This window comes from Vanellus vanellus (assembly GCF_965231255.1).
Source record: "Vanellus vanellus genome assembly, chromosome: 6".
Classification (NCBI taxonomy): domain Eukaryota; kingdom Metazoa; phylum Chordata; class Aves; order Charadriiformes; family Charadriidae; genus Vanellus; species Vanellus vanellus.
This window is the reverse complement of record NC_138911.1, coordinates 45679666-45689165: the sequence shown is the minus strand read 5'-3', so window position 1 is coordinate 45689165 and position 9500 is coordinate 45679666. Positions and strand designations below refer to the sequence as shown.

The window sequence follows — 9500 nt, the reverse complement described above, 5'->3', positions numbered from 1 at the left end:
CATCTGGAGCTGAAATGAGTCAGGATGATCAGTCAGGAAATCCCATGCCTTGAGCGTCGCTCACCCTGAGAAATGCTCTGGGTTGCTCCAAGCATCTGATGAGGCCAGAAATGACTTGACTTTGGTTTCATCTGTGGATGCTTTTTCCAAGCCTGTGCATACGAATTGCTCCCGATTCTTTTGTCCCACTCCAAGCTTCTCCCACTTGAGCTGCTGGCAGGGCCAGGGCTGGCCGGGAGACAGGCTTTGAGGATGTGGCTCTCTGCCCGTTCTCTCCTTCTGCCTCTCCCATCCCCACTGATCTCCTTTCTGGGCTAGGAGTAAAAACCCTGCCAAGTGGGGAGGGAGCGATGCAGAAGAGAAGGAATTGTGCTGATTCGGCTACATGGGGCTGCCGTTGCTCCTGCACCATTCTGAGGGATCCTGTAGTGCCAGCAACACCACCTTGGCCCTGGGGGGTTGCCCCACAGGGCATGGGTACCCCAGGCTGGCCATGGTCCCAGAGCCCAAGGAAGGGCTCATCATCTTCAACCCGTGACTCCAACCCTGAGCAGAGCTCAGGGAGGACCTCAGCTTCTCCACCTGCTGCCTGCTGGATGGTGGTGCACAGCAGGGACCCTGGGCCACCTCCAGGCTGCAAGTGCTGACCCCAACCCGGCGCTGGGTCTGCTCCTTGGGCACCACCGGGCTAGTGCTGGCCCAGATCCAGCTGCCTGGTCTCCCCCAGCCACTCCTTGGCTGGAGGCAGTGGCTCAGTTTCTCTGCTAAGGAGACCTCTCTTTGCCTTTCAGACTTCTGCCAGATCCCCTGCCTGAACGGAGGGCGCTGTGTGGGCCGAGATGAGTGCTGGTGCCCCTCCAACTCCACAGGGAAGTTTTGTCATCTGCCAGCTCCCTCTCTGGAAAAGAAGCAAGGAGGGAGAGCCCCAAAGACCCTGGCCAGTGGTTCCATGAAGCATTCGACGTACACCCTGCCCTTGTCCAACCAGCTGGGTGAGCATGGCCAGGGGCTCCAGCCCCCACATTTCCCTCATACTTCTGAGTCCTCCTACTTGGGTGCTCCTCACATCTTCATTAACAGGCCCGAGGAGGCCACGACCTCCATATGCCTGCCTTTTCAGGTCCGGTTGTTAGAAAAGTGGTTCCCTTAGTTTCTGAAGGACTCAGGTTGCTGGGGAGAATTTTTGGTAGGTTTGTCCTGGTTTTGGGCCAGAGAAGTATTTTCTCTTAGATGCAGTCTTCCTCTGGATTTCCTGGTGGGGTCAATTTACCTCTCCTCCCATGTGACTTTGTTGATGCTCTTCAGGTGCCAAATTGTTGCCAGATTGTCACAACTGTGGTATAAACTTATCTTCCAGCTTCCCTAAACCCTTCCCTGGTGAACGTCCACATCAACCACCCTCCAGAAGCCACTGTGCAGATTCACCAGGTGGCCAGGGTGCGGGGTGACACAGAGGTGTCAGAGGAGAACAGCGTGGAGGCTGTCCTGGTGCCTCAGATGGCTGCCGTGCCCTGGTACACCTACACCCATGGGAATGGCAACAGCATTGCCACAGAGAGCAGCCAGCAGCAGCAGAGAGCCCCGGGGCTGCTGGGCAGGTGCTTTCGGGAGGCTCTCCATGGGCAGGTAAGGGGTCACCCGTCAAGCATTGGAGAGTGTGTGTGGACATATGTTTCTTGTTCTGGGGTACGGGTGCATTGACTTATGGGGCAGGTAGGGTGGCCTTTCATTGCATGAAACTCTTCAGCATCAGCGTGGGCATGACACAGGTGCTGTGGCCACGGGCAGCAATGTGTTAGTACTTGGGAAGAAAATGCCTTGTTTTGGCCCAACAGGGAGACCTCGCTGCCTTGCCCTGAGCAGGCTGTGCCCTGGGGCAGCACAGCCCAGACTTGATGGCTTTCACACACAGTCTCGTTTTAAAAGGGTGCCCTATTTATAGCAACAATTACAGCCACGCTCTGTGATTATTGTAGGAAACGTATAAAACATAGGAAAATTCCTTTCCCTCTCAGACGATAAATGAAAGTCTGATTTCCATGGAACGACGCCTTCCCGAGCAGCTTGGTCGAGCCTTGGGAAGCAAATGCACGTGAGGGGCTTTCTCACCCCTGTCCCACAGTCATCGTAATTTCTTATTTTGTCTTTCCCCATATGTTTCTCTTGCGTCACTGGAAAAGCATCGGAGGTTTTTGGCACCCACAGGAACACCTGTGAGCTCCCCCAGGGGCAGCTGGCACTCGGTGAGACCTCTGGCTGGGCAGCCTGGGATGCAGCCCCCTCCCCATGGCTCCCCAACCCTTCCTAGGGGGCTGCTCCCCGTTCTGTTGCTCTCATCCAAGCCGTTCCTAGCAGAATACGTTCTCAGCCGTTCCCTAGCACAAAAATAAATGAGGTCAGACCCTGGGGCTGGAAAAGCCCCACTCCTCCGCAGGGAGACAGCGGGTCTCTGTGCCTGGGAGTGAATGATGATACATGGAGATGCTCATGGATGCCCAGAGAGACTGCGGGAGATGCTCTGGGGGAGGGTGAGGGGGGGCAGCGGGGGGTACCCTTGCTGTGCTTGCACCTCACCCAGCCAGGGTAATGCCGTGCCCGGGAAAGGGCGAGGAGCCCGGCGGGGAGCGCTCGCCTCTCCCCGCTCAGCCGCAGCCGAGCCGATCGGTATGCAAGCGCTGGGCAGGCGGCCACGCACGCCTGGACAAGGGCCAGCTCTGGCCTGTGGGCCGTGGCGGCTCCGCTCTAATGGGGAAGCCTGTAATCCAGAGGGCCTTGCTGGGGGGGGTGGTGTGGTGTCGGGGGGGGGGGTGGGGGGGGGTGAGGGGGGCGGGAAAAAGAGACTCATTAAGCAGAGGAAAATGCCTGACCGCAAGCTCCCCGCCGGGCTGGAGTGGTGCACCCATTTCGCTGGCTAATCAGCCAGGCACGGGGCTGATCAGAGGGCTTTGCCTGGTGATATCATCTCTGGTTCATGTCCTGCTCCATTTGATGTCCCCTTCCCCTCTGAGGGGTGCAGTTGAGGGAGTCTCGTGTTTTTCTGTCTGCACAACTGTTTACTGTCTTAAACCACATCCCCAGTTCTGCTATGTCCCAGTGAGAAGCTGTGCCAGGGGGGCCATGCCAGCCTCTGGTACCAAACCATCAGCCCCTGTGCCACCTCTGCTGCCACCGTGCCAGCCGGCTGTAGCGGACAGGCACGTGTCCCTTCCCCATCCCGCAGAAGCCTGATCCTCTGGTCCTCTCTCTGCAGTGCACCAACCCTCTGCCGGGGCTGACCAAGCTGGAGGACTGCTGTGGCAGCGTGGGGCTCTTCTGGGGTGTGGACCGGTGCCTGGCCTGTCCCCCCCGGCCAGGTGAGTGCTGCCGCTGCTGGGGATGGCATGACACGAGGTATGGCACCCTCGGCAAGCAAAAATGGTTGGGCTGCCTCGCACGGCCAAGGAGGCATGGAGCAGAGCCATGGGTCCCCTGCTGTGTGGCGCTCTTTTGCCCAAGGTCCTTGGGGTCGGGCAGTGTGTCCATGGAGGCACACAGGGCCATGCTTGCTCCGCTGCTGCCCCAAGGAGTGCTCTGGTTTGGGTGCTGGCCCCAAGCTCAGCGCTTTCTCCCCAAACCGCCCCTGTGAAACCCTGGTGCAGCCAGTGGTTCCCGCCATGCCAGCCCTGCTTGGAGGGAGAAGCAGGGAAAGAGCAGCCGTGGTTTTAGGAGGTGCAGTCCTAGATCGGTGGAGGAGGCTGCAGACTCAGCCCTATAGAGTTACGGGCTTGCTCTGGGGCCGACACGGGCTTGGCAGGGGCTCTGGAAATAACACTACATCAAACAATTGGCAGGAGTGCACCCGGAGTCCGTTCCAGGGGCACGGGCGTCCAGCCCCGTTTCTGCTGTGCTCCGGGGCTGGACAGGCTGATCCAGCTGTAGACGGGGATTCCTCGGCCGCGTTGCTTGGGGCGCTCCGTGACGGGTTATGGCCTTTTGTGCCGCAGCCCCCCTCCTGCATTGCGGTGGAGAGGCTGTGCTGAAGGACTCGTGGCTGGAGGGAGGCAGGCCGGTGGGCAGGCGGTGCGGAGCAGGTCCACTGCAGGGCAAGGTGCACCTGTCTAATGCAACACGGGCAGGGGGCTGCTCACCTCTTCCCTGCCTGCCTGTCCTCCCCCTTTCATCACTGCCTGGCTGCTCATTTGCATGCCTTCACTGGATTGAAGGTCTAAAGTAAACAGACCCCATGATCCAGGAGACTTTGACCCCTGAGGAGAGCGGAAGTGTTCAAGGTGTCAGGTTTTGTGCAAGCAAGTGTGGTGTTGGTGCCTTCTAGCTCTGCCCAGAGGCTGTCCCGCTCGCTTGCATGCACACTCCCGAGAGCTGTTTGCATCTTGTTGTCCTCCCTCGATTCGGTTCCTCCTCAGGCAGGGGTAGGGGAGGCTGGAGCCAAATTCCTTGCAATCACAGACGAGGTTGTCAGCATCCTGGAACCAAGTGCAGATCTGAGGAGCTCTGATTGCTGTCATCTTCCTGCTCTGCATGGCTCTGCTATGGCCCCGGGCCTCACTGCTGCTTGCCTGCCCTCATCCACGTGCCAGCCCCAAGGGAGCCTTGGGCACAAGCGTATGTGAGTGACCACAGGGTTGCCAGGTTCAGCACAAACAAGGAAATGCCCCACGTATGCCTCAGCCCCCTCTTCTTCATCCCCAGCCTTCGCATCCCCAGTCATGGTGTTCTCTTCCCCATCTCACAGCAGTCTCCGTGTTACTCGCCCTGTCTTTCTGTGATCCCCCCATTAGGAAGCAGGGGGGTCTGCTTAACACTTTGGTTAGGCTGCAGATGGCTGCAAAATCTCTGCATCTCCTTTCTCAATGCCAGGATGCCAGTTATCACTCAGCGGCCAGAGCTGCAGCAGTGATTGCTCTGCTGGCCTTAGATCTTCAGGCTTCCAAATGTGTCTCTAATCACAGGCTTCCAAGACCTGAAAACAGGCACAAAATACCCCCATGTGGTCCTTGCAGTCAGCTAGCCAGTAGAGCAAAGGCACTTAAGAAATGCCTCCTAGCTGCCAGCAGGTCCCACTTCCACAGCTCAGCACATGCCCCGCGTCCCAGCAGCAGCTGAAACTCAAGGGAGGTTGTTGCTGCAGGTTTTTGTTGAGTGGGCGGCTGCTTGACTGGCTTTTTTTCAGCGTAATTCCATGGGGATATGAAAAATGTATCCCTGTGGGTCTTCCGTCTTCCTGTGCCGCAAGAAAATCCCATTCTCAGTCCCTCTGGCTTTGGGTGATAAAGTTCCCCCTTGGAGACCAAATGGCTCTAGTTGATTTTGGCAGGAGTTCAGGCTAGTTGAAGGGGCTGGTTTCATCCTCTTTAATCATGTGCAAGTATCTTCCTCCTTGGCTACCTCTGATTGACTGCCCCGTAACAAGCCCCACATGCAGGAGACCACACAGCGCAAGTGAAGGGAGCTGTAAGGCAGACACTCAATGGAGGAGACCTAAAGAGCCTGGCTGTTGTGAAGTGAGGAGCCCAGGCACTGGCATGCTTTTCTCTGGTGCGCTGTCTTTGCCGACAGGAGATCTCACCCCGGAGTGGAGCCAGGGAGACAATCCTTTCTCTGTAGTCTTACTGCTCTTAACAGAACTACCGAGCACTGTGACCTCTCATTGCCCCATGCCTCCTCTGACAGGGCTCCCAGGTCCATGCCTGTCCAGTGTGAAGGCATCACTCACTCCACATCGTTCCTGTCTGTAGACCACATCCCACACTCACATCCCTTCTGTCTCCCAGTCTTGCTGGCCTGTGTTGTGCTCACTTGAAGTCACTGGGCTGTAGTTCAGTGACCTCGTGTCTCGTGCACAGAGATAACATGTCCAGTGGGTGTTTCCAGCTTTCTTCTTGGCACTGTGGTCTTTGGAGAGAACTTCTCCTTATGCTCGTGCGTCCTGGGGAGGCATGCACCAGAGCAGACTTGACAGCACTGGGAATTTAATTCCAGCAACCAGAGACAGAAATGGCAGAAGCTAGTTCAGTGTAAACACTTACAAATGTACAGAAGTGCAGCCAGGCAAGAGCTAGACAAATGGAGAACTTGTTTGGATTGACTGTCTGCCCGAGACACTGATTGTTAGTAGAGTCTGGATATGTCCGGATGTCTCCGTCGACTGCAGCTTTCATGTTTGGTACATGTTTGTGTGAGGAAAGACATCAGAGAAGAAGAATCGGAGGCAGGCATCTGTCCGAGTGAACCTGCCATGACCAATCCCCACTATTTTTTGTATTTTGCCCAGCATCAGAAAAGCCAAGGCACTTGAATGCTTTGTCTGCATCTTAAGGAGACTATGTTAAAATCTGAGTTCAGAATTAAGGTAGAGGTGGGGTTGACCTGGCCAGGACTCTCTGTAGCGGGCGTTACATTAGTCTCAGAGGTTTTCTTAGGCTCTGTTCAGGCTTTTGACTGTCTGGTTTGCTGCTGGGAGGGTGTATATTGTTAGACCCCTTCAGAGAAGTTGGCATAGAGATGGGTATTCAACCAGACTATAGTAGAAGTCACTGGGAGTCTGCTGTTCCTCATGTAAGTGAGAGCTGAAGATGGGATCTCCAGGCTATGTCAGAGTCAGCCCTGAAAGAAAGGGGAGATCCGAGACCTTGCTCCATGAGCTGTTGGGGCAAAGGCTGTCACCCAACCTGTGAAAGAAAGAGATGAGCCAGAGACAGGGCTCTGGAGAGTGGCAGAACACCTGCATGCTGTTGTGCAGCTGCAGTCCTTCAGCTCTGGCTGGAGGTGACTGGATGAAATGTGCTGCGCTTCAAGGTAGGATAAATCAGATGGAGACATCCAATGACCCTCCTGGGTCTTTAGTATTCGGAGGAGGTGCTGGAGCATACACAGAAAGGCTAGAACAGAGAGGTAGGAGGATATGGGAGCTGTAAGGTAAAACTCGAAGTTTCCTTGACAGAGGGAAAAGGGCATTGGAGGCTGAGGAAGCAGCTGATGTAGAGACACTTGGATGTGGCTGGGAGGAAACCCAAGGACAGGCGGGGTATTTGAGCAGTACTGGTGAGGAAGCCACACAGAAGCAATGTCCTGTGCTGTGGCAAGCTCAGAATGCGGGGCTAGTAGCAGGCACACTGCTGGGCAGAGCTACTCCCGCTTACCTGCCAGACCATATACTATTTTAGGGTATACAGTGGTATGTGGAGAAGAACATGCTGGAACAAGGTCAAGAGATGGTCCGTGGAAACGAAAACCAACAAGACCCAAGCTGCAGGTTGACACAGACCCCAGGGAGGGTGTGGATTTGGACACTGGTTTCCCTGAAGTCTTGGCTCTCCTCAGGCACGTGGGGATAAAGGAAACTGATAGCGGAGAGTTTTTTCTGAAGGCAAGGCAAGGTGATCTGCCCAGAGGGGTTTACAGCCCTTCTCTTCCATTTCCTCCCTGTCCCTGAGACCACACAGCTCTGCAACCAGCAGCACTCCAGGAGAAGCCCATACTAGCGATGGACACCCTCTCCTCTACTGCGCAGGAGTTTTCTGCAAGGGCTTGGGGGACTTTCTGGCTGCAGCAGTAAACCTGCATCTTCCAGGTCCTGTTTTTTCACTGCCCACTATCCCTTATTTCAGACTGAAGTCAGCCTGAGTGTGGGCTGGGCTGCGCACCCACTAGTTGTGCTCACTGCAGATCTTCCTGGGCTGCTTTCTCTCCTCCTGCCTATGGGTTTTAGCTGCATTAAGAAACAAGTCTTTGAAGGCTATTGTTTTGTTTTTATTCCCACTCCCCGTGTTTTTTCAAGTTTTTTGTCCTAGAGAAAAGTCTGAATTTCACTGGAAAGTTGGATCTTGTAATGTCTGGTTTGGCGTCCACAGCACTCCCCAAACAGACCTCCCACCGTGAGAGGGGTGGCAGCTCACCCATGGAGCCGTCGTCATCAGAAAGGCCGAGCGGCTCCGCAAGCTACACGCTCCCCTGCGCTGTGCCTGCAGGAGTTGAAACAGCCACAGGAAGCCCCTTGAAAATCAACCCCCTGGTCTGCTCTTGTTGTGGTCAGATCAGGGAGGATACAGGGGAAAAAAACCTGGAAATATGGGAAGGAGGTTACGAAGGGGGCCGGTTCTGCCACTGCTACACTGTGTGCCACAGGGAGTCTGTCCGAGACAGTAAAGAAGGGCTGGAGGAGGGGAAAGAAGCTGAAACCTCTGCGAGATTGTGGCAGTACCACAGAGAGCAATACCTGGGGAAGCACAACATTTTCAGGACTGCCTTGTTCTGCAGAGTGCTTGTTTTGCCCATCATTTGTGCATGGCATCGTGGTCTTGGCACACAACAGCACGGGGGTTGCAAAAGTGTTTTTTTTTTAGGTACAGAGGTATATTGTCCCAGCTGGAAGCCACTGTGGGAGCAGAATGAGGTTCTTTCTGTTGATATGACACCAAAAGCCAATGGTAGTTACCAGAATCTTTTTTTTTCCCTCAAGAATATTTTTCACCTTGAAGATCTTTATTGACCATGATCGTTTATCGACCTTTGAGCAGAGGGCTTAGTTTCATATCACACATCAGCACTGGTGCATGCCCTCCTCACCCCTGCCTTTGTTGGGGTGCTGGAGAAAGTTTTGCGGGATCCTGCCTACCACAGACCACCTGGAGGAAAGGAGAGTGGTCATGACATATATGGACTAAAGGATTCATGTCCTTTCCCTCTTGTCCATTCTGCCTGGCAACTCAGCTTATCCCCACTGCCACAGCCCTGTCTACTTCTTGGTCTGGCATCTTCAATGCATTTTCTTTCCGGAGGCTGCTATGGGGTCAGAGCTGCTCTGCTCTTCTGCCAGCGAGTTCAGCAGCTGAGATCCTCTCTCTGCAGTGGAGGCTGATCTTCTCTGCTTCACACTAAACCAAGCTGAAGTTTGACTGGGTCCACCACCCCCACCACTCCAGATGCCATAAGATGATGCACTCTGGCTCCTTTCATCTCCCACATGCTGGAAAACCCAGTGCAAGCAGAGGCACCACAGCCACCCTCATGACTGCATGCTCTGTGCCTACTGTGGGCATGGGGAGATGCCCGGGGTCCAGCTGGAGCTGGGGTTCTTCTGTGGAGCTGGTCCAGGGTCTCCAGAAATGTCTGTGAGTCCTGAAAGCGGCAAAGTTGTTCAGCAAGGCAAGGTTTCTCAGAGAGATAATGCCTTTTGTGTGATAAATGGAAAGAGTTGAAAGACATGGGCTAGCTTTCAGCAGCCAAGCATTTCCTCACTTCTCATCTGACCACAGGCTCGCTGCTTCCTCTTTTAACCGAGTGATATTGGCTGGCCTAAAGCAATGTATTATCTCACCCTACAAACCTTGTCTTGCTCAGGCTCTCATGGCTACCACCACTGGAAGTGGTTTCTTTCAACTTCACCATCAGCCTGAGCTTCTTTATCTTGTCTTCAGAGAGCATTTGGGGAGCCAGGGCCCTTGGGTAAAGTGTCTTCTCCTGGAAAGTGATGGACAGCTTCTGAAGCATGCCTGGCTGCT

The 9500-nt window shown here is 54.9% G+C and overlaps 1 protein-coding gene across 1 annotated transcript in view; it reads left to right on the top strand.

Annotated features, from left to right (window-relative positions):
* Positions 1-949: 949 nt before the first annotated feature.
* LTBP2 (latent transforming growth factor beta binding protein 2) overlaps positions 950-9500 on the top strand; it is a gene marked incomplete at its 5' end in the record, with an annotated part of 38065 nt that continues 29514 nt past the window's right edge. The window contains 3 exons of the mRNA XM_082485743.1: positions 950-992; positions 1358-1626; positions 3251-3353. Coding sequence (XP_082341869.1) covers positions 950-992; positions 1358-1626; positions 3251-3353 — 415 coding nt within the window. The remainder of the gene's footprint in view (positions 993-1357; positions 1627-3250; positions 3354-9500) is intronic.